At 29.2% G+C, this 13,104-nt stretch overlaps 1 protein-coding gene across 1 annotated transcript; it reads left to right on the top strand.

Annotated features, from left to right (window-relative positions):
• Positions 1–3,668: 3,668 nt before the first annotated feature.
• On the top strand, positions 3,669–4,088 carry LOC104880689 (uncharacterized). The gene has a single exon (XM_010658243.1). It carries the CDS (start codon positions 3,669–3,671, stop codon positions 4,086–4,088), a length of 420 nt encoding a protein of 139 aa, XP_010656545.1.
• Positions 4,089–13,104: the final 9,016 nt, after the last annotated feature.

The raw sequence follows: 13,104 nt of genomic DNA, 5'->3' as shown, positions 1-13,104 counted from the left end.
AAGCAATGCCTACTTTCTACACTCTTCTCCATTTTTGGAAGTATTCTCCCATCTCAAATGAAGAAGAATTTCTTGACCAAGAACTGAACTCTACTTTTTATCACCACAATTGAGAAGCTGCCCTAAACCTTTTCTCAAACATCATAATTTTAATAAACTGTAGAACTACAAACCATTGTGGACTTAGCCATTAAACACGAACAATGCAATCCCATATCAAATTGAAGCATTATTATTATGGGAGGATGCAGACTAGTCTTGAGTTTTTCGGTTAAGTTTTCATATGGCTTTGGACATTAGGTTCGACATCTTCCATGATGGTAGAGCTTATTAGTTTGTTGATGTATTTGTGATGATGTTTTCATTTTGATAGTTGACATGTCATGTCTTGACTTACGTGCATTTCAGACTTAGAGTCTTAGTTAGCATTTGTTTGGCCTATTATTTTAGTTTCTGTGACGTATGGTCTTGTTTGAACATTTGTTGATTGAGCCTATATGTTTTCATTGCATCATCGTTGAGCACATCCTAGAGTGTCTTGTATGGTGACATTCTGTGTCTTATGTTGGTTACTATCTTACACTAGGGCATACCCCCATCCTTGAGTTCATCAGATTTTTTTTTTTTTTTTGTAGATTTTCTCACTACTCGATCTATTTCTTGATCTTTGCGAGTTGTCATACTGGAGTCTACCCCCTTTAGCGCTCTTCTATTGGGGCATACCCCCATCATTGAGTTCATCAAATCTTTTTTAGATTTTCTCACTACTCGATCTATTTCTTGATTTTTGCAAGTCGTCATACTGGGGCATACCCCCTTTAGCGCTCTTCTATTGGGGGATACCTATTTTTTTTGGGTTTACCACATCTCATGTTGATTTCATGGTTATTAGATCCATTTGTCGATCTTTACAAGTTATCACTTAGGGCATCCCTCTGCTGTCAACTTGTTTTGGGCATTCCATTTCTTTCAGCTTGTTTAGGGCATCCCCATTTTTTAGTCTGTTTAGGGCATCCCCCTACTATCATCTTGTTCAGGACATTCCTCTTTTATCAGCTTGTTTAGGGCATCTCCCTACCTTTAGTTTGTTTAGGGCATCCATTTTCCTTAAGCTTGTTTAGGGCATCCCCCAACCGTCAATTTGTTTAGGGCATCCTCTCACTATCAGTTTTTTAAGGCATTCTTCTTTCATCAATTTGTCTGAGGCATCCCCCTACTATCAGTTTGTTTAGGGCATCCCCTTTCTTTCAGTTCTCACCACCATAGATCAGACATCTATGGGTCTTTCAGATTCACCACCATGGATTGGACATCCATGGGCATTTTAGATTCATCACCACAGATCAGACATCTATGGGCATTCCAGTTTCACCACCATCGATTTTCATCTATGGGCCTTGATCAGTTTTCACCACCATAGATCAGACATCTATGGGCATTTCAAATTCACCACCATAGATTTTCATCTATGGGCCTTGATTAGTTTTCACCACCATAGATCAGACATTTATGGGCATTTCAGTTCTCACCATCATAGATTTTGATCTATGAGCATTTGTTTAAGTTATCTTACCACCATAGATTGGACATCTATGGGAATTTCAGTTGATTCACCACCATAGATTTTCATCTATGGGTCTTGATCAATTTTCACCACCATAGATCAGACGTCTATGGGCATTTCAGATTCACCACCATAAATTTTCATCTATGGGCTTTGATCATTTTTCACCACTATAGATCAAACATTTATGGGCATTTCAGATTCACCACCATATATCAGACATCTATAGACATTCCAGTTTCATCACCATTGATTTTCATCTATGGGTCTCGATTAGTTTTCACCACCATAGATTTTCATCTATGGGCATTTCGAATTCACCACCATAGATCAGACATCTATGGGCATTTCAGATTCACCACGATAGATTATCATCTATGGGCCTCAATCAGTTTTCACCACCATAAATCAGACATCTATGAGTATTTCAGATTCACCACCATGGATTTTCATCTATGGGTCTTGATCAATTTTCACCACCATAGATTGTATATCTATGGGTATTTCAGTTTCACCACCATAGATTTTCATTTATAAGCCTTGATCAGTTCTCACCATCATGGATTTTCATCTATGAGCATTTGTTTCAGTTATCTCACCACCATAGATTGGACAGTTATAGGCATTTCAGTTGATTCACCACCATGGATTTTCATCATTGGGCCTTTGAGATTATCACCACCATAGATTTTTATCTGTGGACCTTTGAGAGTTTCACTACCATAAATTGGCATCTATGAGCATTTCAATTATATCACCACCATAGGACTTCACTTGTAGACTTTCTGATTTAGCGTTTAGAGTTAGCTTTTTGGTTTGGCTTCCAGAGCCATTCTTTTCTCGGTTTAGCGTTTAGAGTCAGTATTGTCATTCAGATCCACAGTTCTTGATATTCATGATCACTAGCATTACATGCTTTGTTCTCGTAGTTTCACATTCCATCTTACTTCTCTCTTCGTTGCATATGTGTTTCTCACTTCATTATGATATTAGAGTTTATTCTCATCTTTTATGTAAAATATAGCTCTATGAGCTTGTAACATGTGTATTGATTGTATCATTGGTACTCCTTATGCCTTGTGTCCTTGCATGGTACACGTATGATTTTTTTTCCTTTGTACTCATTCCTATGCTCTTTGGTGGTTTGACTGTTACTCAACTTCGATATCGATTTTCGAGTCACTTTTAGAGACTTTTTTTAGGGAGTCTGGATCTATAGTGTAACTTTAGATACACCTTAGGATTTAACGTTTTTGCCTTTTTGTAGGGTTTTAGAGCTCTTTTTGCTCATTTGTTGGTTTGAGTGAGTTTGTATTTTACTTTGTGTACCTTTAAGGGGTCTTTTTTTTTTTTTCTTTAGTAGAGTTCACTTCGTTCCATTCACTATTCACACTTTCTTTTCATTTTAGTGTTCATATTCCTTACTCTCGTGGACTCTATCGAAGAGAGACATATTTGTAGACCCCTTAATTGACCAAAGGTTTATTTTCCTTTTTTACCACCCCTATTTGGACCAGGAAAAGTGGGGAGTTGGAGATTTTCATTTGAAGTGGAGGATAACTTCCATGAAGTGGCATGTTGAGACGTGTGGCAGAGAACGCCACCACCTCGCCATGGTGGTGGTTGGGATGAAGACTTGTTGAGCAAAGAACAATGGAGCAGGTGGAAGCTGACAAGAGAAGATTAAGGTGATATCTGAAGAAAAAACAGAGGAATGGAAAGAGAGCAAAAAAAGATTTTTTTTTTTTAGGAGAGGGAGACAGAACTGCAAGAAGAAAAGGCTAGAGCAAGGAAAGTTGGAACTGAAGAAGAAGCTGAGGAGGAGCTTGCTAGTTTTATCCAGGTATGATTACAGCATGCTTCATATTTCTCTACTTCACTTTGTTCTGTCCTACCTTCTACTGATTTTAAATTCATTTTGATGCTTGATTGTAGACATTATATGTTGTGCATGTTTGTGGAATCTGCGATTATTTTTTAAATGTATTTAATGTTTGGTTTTGGCCCTCTTTCTTCGGCTCTGTTTTGGTTCCCCTCTGAGATGCCCAATCATGTTTTTATCACTATTTAAAATGCATTTGGTGCTGAGGAAGTGAACCATGCAATGCGTCCTAAGGGGAAGAATGATCAAGAGCTCCCTCTCATTCTCTCTGTTGAAGTTAAGATCATTTTCTACTCGCTTCCCGTCTCTGACCTCGCCGATGACTCATATGCTCTAGCCAAGACTGTTAGAACCGGTTGCATGATCTGCTTGGAGACTGATGATGTGGAAGTTGTCATAGGCAAGGTCGTCGTCGTCGTTGGAGCAACCAATGAGTGTGCCACTGCCGACGGCGAGAACGCGTGCTGCGGCGAGCACGCGACTAAGCTGAAGGACTCTTACGGCTTTGTCATGGCTGTTGTTGCTCCCCCTATGGATCAAGTTGTAGAGTTGCTTCAAAATTTGTCATTGGATTCTCAAACCAAAACTTTGGAAATCCTTGAGCCAACTAAAAAGCCTTTTGGTAATCTGTTGATGGGGTGATGTTGCAAGTGGTTAGAACCAGTCATGTGAGAGGTCTGTGACCCTATTACTATGGGAATTTATGGACCCATCTATGTGCTATGTCCCTAATGGCTATTCATCATATCGTTATGGAGGTTACGATGGACACTTCATCATGTAGTGGATTGATGGAAAATGGGTTTGTTGTGTATTTCACATGGAATGGGTTGATGGAAACTGGAGACAACACAATAAAGTTGAGAATGGGTGAACACATGGAGAAATGAAGCTTGCAGGATCACCACAACTTATTTTTTTATTTTTTTCTTCATATTTTGATATCAAAGTTCAATTTCCCAAAATTCTAATTTTCAAATTTAATTTTTAAAACTCTAATTTTCAAATAATTTCCAAAACTCCAAATTTTAGTTTAATTTTTCAAAACTCCAATTTTTAAGTTTAATTTTCAAAACTTTAACTTTTCAAACTTTAATTATTTTCAAATTTAATTTTCAAAACTTCAATTTCGAATAATTCTTCAATTTTTCATTTTTTCAAAAATTTAATTTTCAAACCTTCCATTTTCAAATAATTTTCCAAAATTCCAATTTTCAAATTTAATTTTTTAAAGATTCCATTTTCAAATAAATTTCCAAAACTTCATTTTTTAATTTAATTTTTTAAAACTATAATTTTTAAGTTTAATTTTCAAAACTTTAACTTTCTAAACTTTAATTATTTTCAAATTTAATTTTAAAACTTTAATTTTCGAATAATTCTTCAAAATTCCATTTTTCTAAATTTAATTTTTAAAAGCTCCAATTCTCAAATAATTTCCAAAATTTCAATTCTTAAATCTAATTTCCAAAACTCCAATTCTTAAAACTAATTTTCAAAACTCCAATTTCTTTCAAATTTAATTTCCAAAACTCCATTTCTTAAATTTAATTTTAAAATATCAAATAATTTTCAAAATTCCAATTTCTTTCAAATTTAATTTCCAAAATTCCAATTCTTAAATCGAATTTCCAAAACTCCAATTCTTAAAACTAATTTTCAAAACTCCAATTTCTTTCAAATTTAATTTCCAAAACTCAATTTCTTAAATTTAATTTTCAAATCTCAAATAATTTTCAAAATTCCAATTTCTTTCAAATTTAATTTCCAAAATTCTAATTCTTAAATTTAATTTTCGAGACTCCAATTTTCAAATAAATTTCAAAACTTTAGTTTTCTTTTGAATAGTTTTAATTCCACTCCAGTTTTCAAATATTTTTTTAATTATACAACTTTTCATCATTTATTAGGGTTTTAGGTCGCCAAAAATCCTGATTTTAATAAGTTTGTTGTCATTCTCATTTTGGTATGCACTTGTACAAATTTTCTTCGATTTTCAAATAATTTTCTATTTCTCTTTATTTTAAATAAGCAATAATGAATTTTTTCATAATTCCAAAATAATAGAATTTGTGAGAGTAATTCATGCAAGATAAATTAGGCTTTGGTGAGGGCCCTACACATGAGTTTTCTCTTTTGCTTATCAACTGCTATGCTTAACGAATATTGCTTGATTTTTGTCTTGATCTTTGATATGCATGTGATAATTTTATACTTGAATTAACCTCGTTTCCATAATAGCACTTTATTATCTACTACCAAGGTACGCTCTCACTCTCACTTTATTTATTCATTCATTATCCTAACTTGCTTTTGACCTATGATCATTTTGCTATCTATTGATCTTCTAGTTAATTATTATGATTGTCTCACCTTATTTAGTAGAGACCTATTTTTTAAGGGGCTTAGAATGATGTTATAGTCTTTCAACATACTTTCCCAATAAGTAACCTGACCCCCAGACTTAGATTCGATTTTTTACATACATGTTTTTCCTTTAAGAGTCACACTTAGAGTTTTTCTTTCTTATTTTGTTTTCTTCTTTAAAAATAAAACAAAAATAAGTGGTGACTCCAAATATTTTTCTAAAAATCATTTTTTTCATAAATAAATGAAAAGCGAGTCACGCCGTCGAGTGGGAACGCATGTGAAAAACACGGTTCCACAAAATTATTAACCGTTTTTAGTACGGTAGTATTTAAAAATATTTATAACCTTATTCATATATTTGTTTTGTATTTAATCACTAAAAGAAAAAAAACAATTGAATAAAATATTAATAGAATGATCTTTAGATCTCTAATCAATAGTTTAATAGAATTCAACTATAAAATAGCAAAAAATTGTTTTATTTATTTATTTATAGTATAAAAAGTTTTATTTTAATATTTGATATTTTTGTATAAATATATAATTAGTATTTTAGGGAAGGTAAACTAACCTTATGTATTTTTGTTACACTTAAATAACATTCTTTCCCTTATTTCTAAAACACTATTTTTTTAATTTATTTTTGTCTATTTTACACTTCCATTTACCAACTTTCTAATTTTTTTTTTTTCATCTTTCATTAAGATTTCTTTAATTCTTAATTTTTTTAAATGAATATTACTCTTAATCTAAAATGAATAGTCTTTGTTTCCCTTTTGTGTCTTCTCTATGTGTATATAGTGTAAAAATTCAATGGTACATAATTGAAGTTTTCTGGCTATTCCATTAACCTTTCCTCTTTAGAGTTATCATTCACTGTGGTTCCCTATTAATGATGAAGATGAAGTGTATTGGAGTCGAAAGAGAACGTAAAGCCAGCAAAGACTGACAATAACGTGTGGAATTTGTGGACATTTTTAAAATAATGAATATTATGGGCCACAAAATTAAATATGACCATAAAGACGGATCAACATGCGTGGGATTTGGGCAAGTATAACCATTGTCGGAGGTAGAAGTTGACATCAATTGAAGTCAACAAAAATGGAAAAGTATTCAGAAAAATGAATAATGTGGGCCACGAATGACATAAAGACGATAACGAATTCCTGAAGGGATGTTGTCTTGAAATGAGTAAACCTTGAAATGGACATAAAGGTTTGTGGAAATTTTTAAAGGGATGGAATTGGTATAGAAGATGGATAGAAGACATGGAATTTGTGTAACCATTGCTGGAGATGAAACTTAACATCAATTTGATTAGGTTAAAGGTGTAGAAAAAAAATCAATAATAAGAGAATGAATAATGTGTGCCATGATCGACATAAAGATGATAAACAACATAGCTATCTATGGTGGAAAAGAAATATAAAAGCATAAATTAAAAGGAGAAAAATGACAAAGGATCGAAAGAGTCATAATTCATTTTCATTTTATCCGGTACCCTATTGATGATGGAGAGAGAAGATTAGCGTGTGGAATTGGGTAAACAATAAAATGGACATAAAGGTTTGTGGAAATTTTTAAGAGGATGGAATTTGCGTAGAAGACGGATAGAAGACATGAAATTTGTATAACCATTGTTGGAGATGGAACTTAACATCAATTTGATTAGGTCAAAGGTGTGGAAAAAAATTCAATAATAAGAAAATGAATAATGTGTGCCATGAGCGACATAAAAATGATAAACAACACAACTATCTGTGGTGGAAAAGAAATATAAAAGAAAATGATTACCAATTTAACATGGATTATTTACGTGTGGAATGTACCAATTAATTTAGACATGTAGAAAGTAGAACCTAAATGATAAGATGAGGAAAATGGTAAAGAGGAGAAACACGTTCACTTGTATAAAAGTAGGTAAAAGGATTTCATGATTGAATTTTATTGAAATACTAAATCTAAATTTTGAAATAAAAATTAAAGCTCACAAAAACATTAAAAAAGTTGAAAATTATAAACTTTTTTTAATACAGGAGTGTTTAAATATATTTATAATCTTATTTATATGTTTGTTTTGTATTTAATCACTATAAGAAGAAAATAAATCCAATAAAATAAAAGATTATCAGAATGATTTTTAGATTTCCAATCAATAGTTTAATAGAATTACCCTATAAAATAGCAAAAATTTGTTTTTATTTATTTATTTATAGTATAAAAAGTTTTATTTTAATATTTGATGTTTGTGTATAAATATAAAATTAGTATTTTAGGGAAGATAAACTACCTTTATGTATTTTTGTTGCACTTAAATAACATGATTTCCCTTATTTCTAAAGCACTATTTTTTTTCTCTATTTTACACATCCATTTACCAACTTTCTATTTTTTTTTTCATTTTTCATTAAAATTTCTTTAATTCTTAATTTTTTAAAATCAACATTACTCTTAATCTAAAATGAATAGTCTTTGTTTCCATTTTCTGTCCTCTCTGTGTATATATTGTAAAAATTCAATGATAGAGAATTGAAGTTTTTTGCCTATTTCATCGACTTTTCCTCTTTAGAGTTATCATTCACTGTGTGGAATTTGAAGATGAAGTGCATTGGAGTCGAAAGAGAACGTAAAGCCAACAAAGACTAAGAATAACGTGTGGAATTTGTGGACAATTTTAAAATAATGAATATTATGGGCCACAAAATTAAATATGACCATGAAGACATATCAGCATGCGTGGGATTTGGGCAAGTATAACCATTGCCGGAGGTAGAAGTTGACATCAATTGAAGTCAACAAAAATGGAAAAGTATTTATTGCCGTAGATGATAGGCAACATGGCTTGATTGATGTCTCTAGGAAAAGTACTTATTGATCAAATTTTCTAAAATAGTGAATAACAAAATTTCCTTGAAAAACAAATTATAGAAAATACTCCTCAACTTTTTTTGGAAAGTATTTTCAAAAATTGTTTGGAAGCTTTTGAAAACTATTTTTAAAAATAATTTTAATATTTTATAAAATAAAAATCTATTGGGAACTTCTTTTTTATATTTTAAAATAATTTTTATTTATAGTGTTTTATTTTTATCATTTTCTATATTTATATAATTATCTTTTAAAATAACCATTAGAAAGTGGCCAAAAATAAGGAGGTGTTTTTGAAAATAGTTCTGAAAAATAACTTTTAAGAATGATTTTTTAGTGTTTTAATTAAGAACAAATTTGTATTTAAAAACTAAATTGTGAAAAATAGTTTTTTATTCCTAAAAACAAAAACGTATATTTGATTGCATTAATTGATTTTAAAACTTTCTCCTACTTTAATACTAGTTGAAGGTTTATGATTTTGTTTATGAAATTACTTGATCGGGTGTGAAGGGATGGATAGTCTTTTATTCAATTAGCCTAAAGTTTACCAATTTTTATTTTTTATGATGAATTCTTTAATTAGATTGAAAATGAATAATCAATACAAGAATTTCAATCACATACAATGACATAGGATATAGGTGAAAAACTATCCATAAAGCCTTTTAGAGACTTTGTAGATGTAAAAACCATGTTGTCACATACTATTACTTCATGAGACTTACTTCCCAAAACCTATACTTAATCCCACTTTCATGAGGCAATACCACTGTGCTCTTTAATAAACTCATCAACACCTAGAGGGAATATGAATCTATTTCATGAACCCAAAAGATGAAAATGAACACCTTTTTAAGAATTTCAAATCTTGCAAAGAATAATTACCTAAAACTTAAACATGCAAGTTCTTATGAGGACTCTTCCAAGAGGCATATTTATATTATCTTAGTGGATTTAGACTTGATTTAGTAAATATATTTTATTAAGAAAATAATTTAGGAAACTTAGCAAATTTTGGAAATATTTTGAAAAGATGTTTTTTAAAATTCAAAGAGTTTTTTTTTTTTTTTAAATTCCTTTTTAAATACTCAATTTAAACTTCTTTTTCAAATTTTTTTTTTTTCAAATTTCCATATAAGTTTATTTTATACCTTCTACATCATCATTCCCAATTATCTCAACCTTATTTACCTATGTAATCTCAAGTTAATTTTGTAGTCACTTTGAATCTTAAGTAATCACAATGAATAAAACAAAATTAATAATATTTCTTTTTAAGAACCATAGTAATAATAGTCATATTATATAATTTTTTAAAATAATACTAAGTAGTAGCATTAATAATGATAAGCATTAAAAGAAAAGAATAAATTGAAATAATAATAAAATTAATAGCATTTTTAAGAATAATAATGCTAGTAATAATAAAATTAAAAATAATAATATTATAAAATGTTATTATTATTGGAAATTGTCAACTATAATAATAATAAAAATTAATAATATTTATAGAAATAATGTTATAAATTAAAACGCATAAATTAAAAGGAGGAAAATGACAAACGATTGAAGGAGTCATAAATTCATTGTCACTCTAAATTCTCTCAATGGATTTCCAATACCCTACTGATGATGGAAAGAGAAGACTACCGTGTGGAATCGAGTAAACTATGAAATGGACATAAAAGTTTGTGGAAATTTTTAAGAGGATGGAATTAGATATAAAGGTTTGTGGAAATTTTTAAGAGGATGAAATTTGTGTGGAAGACAGATCAAAAGATGTGGAATTTGTGTAACCATTGCTGGAGATAGAACTAAACATCAATTTGATTAAGTCAAAGGTGTGGAAAAAAAAATACAATAATAAGAGAATGAATAATATGGGCCATGAGTGACATAAAGATGATAACTGTGCCTGGGCAGAGTTTGCCAACTCCCCAAAAGTCTTGGAAAATAAATGCAAAAGAAAGTTATTACCAATTTACCATGTATTATTTATGTGTTGAATGGAACTAGTAATTTAAACGTGTAGAAAGTAGAACTTCAATGATAAGATAGGGAAAATAGTAAAGAGGGGAAACATGTTCACTCCTATAAAGGTAGGTGCAAGGATTTCATGATTGAAATTTTTTTAAATATAGAATCTAAATTTTGAAATAAAAATTAAAGCTCACAAAAACATTAAAAAAATTATAAAACAAGTAATAAAAATTATAAACCGTTTTTAATACAGTAGTGTTAAAAAATATTTATGATCTTAATTATATATTTGTTTTGTATTTAATCACTACAAGAAGAAATAAAAAAATAAAATAAAATAAAAAAACCAGTTGAATAATAGATAATCAGAATGATTTTTAGATTTCCAATCAATAGTTTAATAGAATTTGATTATAAAATAGCAATAATTTGTTTTATTTATTTATTTATAGTATAAAAGTTTTTTTTTTATATTTGATAATTTTTGTATAAATATAAAATTAGTATTTTAGGAAAGGTAAAGTAACCTTATGTATTTTTGTTGCACTTAAATAACATGATTTCCCTTATTTCTAAAGTACTTTTTTTTTTTTGTCTATTTTACACTTCCATTTACCAATTCATATTTCATTAAAATTTATCTACGTCTTAAATTTTTTTTTAAAAATGAATATTACTTTTAATCTAAAATAAGTTGATTGGGTAGTCCAACTTTTATTATCCAAATCCAATTTCTTGGTTCCTCAAATTTTTGAATTTGTTAACTCGCTCAATTTATGTGCAATCTAGAAATATGAAATTTTGATTGATCTCAATTTTAACTTGAAATTTAAAATTGAAAAGAGATAGAAGTAAAGACTGACAATAAGGTGTGGAATTTGTGGACAACTTTAAAATAATGAATATTATGGACCACAAAATTAAATATGACCATGAAGACAGTCAGCATGCGTGGGATTTGGGCAAGTATAACCATTGTTGGAGGTAGAGGTTGACATCAATTGAAGTCAACAAAAATGGAAAAGTATTTATTGCTGTGGATGATAGGCAACATGGCTTGACTGATGTCCCTAGGAAAAGTACTTATTGATCAAATTTTCTAAAATAGTGAATAACAAAATTTCCTTGAAAAAAAAATTATAGAAAATACTCCTCAATTTTTTTTGGAAAGTATTTTCAAAAATAGTTTGGAAGCTTTTGAAAACTATTTTTAAAAATAATTTTAATATTTTATAAAATAAAAATATGTTGGGAACTTCTTTTTTATATTTTAAAATAATTTTTATTTATAATGCTTTATTTTTATCATTTTTTATATTTATATAATTATCTTTTAAAATAATCATTAGAAAGTAGCCAAAAACAACTAAAATGATTAAGGAGGTGTCTTTGAAAGTAGTTCTGAAAAATAACTTTTAAGAATGATTTTTTAGTGTTTTAATTAAGAACAAATTTGTATTTAAAAACTAAATTATGAAAAATAGTTTTTTATTCCTAAAAACAAAAACGTATATCTAATTGCGTTAATTGATTTTAAAACTTTCCCCCTACTTTAATACTAATTGAAGGTTTATGATTTTGTTTTATGAAATTACTTGATCGGGTGTGAAGGGATGGATAGTCTTTTATTCAATTAGCCTAAAGTTTACCAATTTTTATTTTTTATGATGAATTCTTTAATTAGATTGAAAATGAATAATCAATACAAGAATTTCAATCACATACAATGACATAGGATATATGTGAAAAACTATCCATAAAGCCTTCTAGAGACTTTGTGGATGTAAAAACCATGTGGTCAAAAACTATTACTTCATCAGACTTACATCCCAAAACCTATACTTAATCCCACTTTCATGAGGCAATACCACTGTGCTCTTTAACAAACTCATCAACACATTGAGGGAATATGAATATATTGCATGAACCCAAAGATGAAAATGAACACCTTTTTAAGAATTTCAAATCTTGCAAAGAATAATTACTTAAAACTTAAACATGCAAGTTCTTATGAGGACTCTTCCAGGAGGCATATTTATATTAAATAAATCTTAGTGGATTTAGACTTGATTTAGTAAATATATTTTATTAAGAAAATAATTTAGGAAACTGCAAATTTTGGAAATATTTGAAAAGATGTTTTTTAAAATTCAAAGAGTTTTTTTTTTAAAATTCTCAATTTAAACTTCTTTTTCAAATTAATTTTTTTTCAAATTTTCATATAAGTTTATTTTATACCTTCTACATCATTATTCCCCATTATCTCAACCTTATTTACCTATGTTATCTCAAGTTAATTTTGTAGTCACTTTGAATCTTCAAAGAGAGTCTAAATCAAAGGAAAGTAATCACAATGAATAAAACAAAATTAATAATATTTCTTTTTAATAACCATAGTAATAATAGTTATATTATATAATTTTTTTAAATAATA

The sequence above is a fragment of the Vitis vinifera genome, chromosome 11 (assembly GCF_030704535.1).
Source record: "Vitis vinifera cultivar Pinot Noir 40024 chromosome 11, ASM3070453v1".
NCBI classification, from domain to species: Eukaryota; Viridiplantae; Streptophyta; class Magnoliopsida; order Vitales; family Vitaceae; genus Vitis; species Vitis vinifera.
The sequence above is the reverse complement of the archived record's forward strand: the minus strand, read 5'-3'. Positions and strand labels throughout refer to the sequence as shown.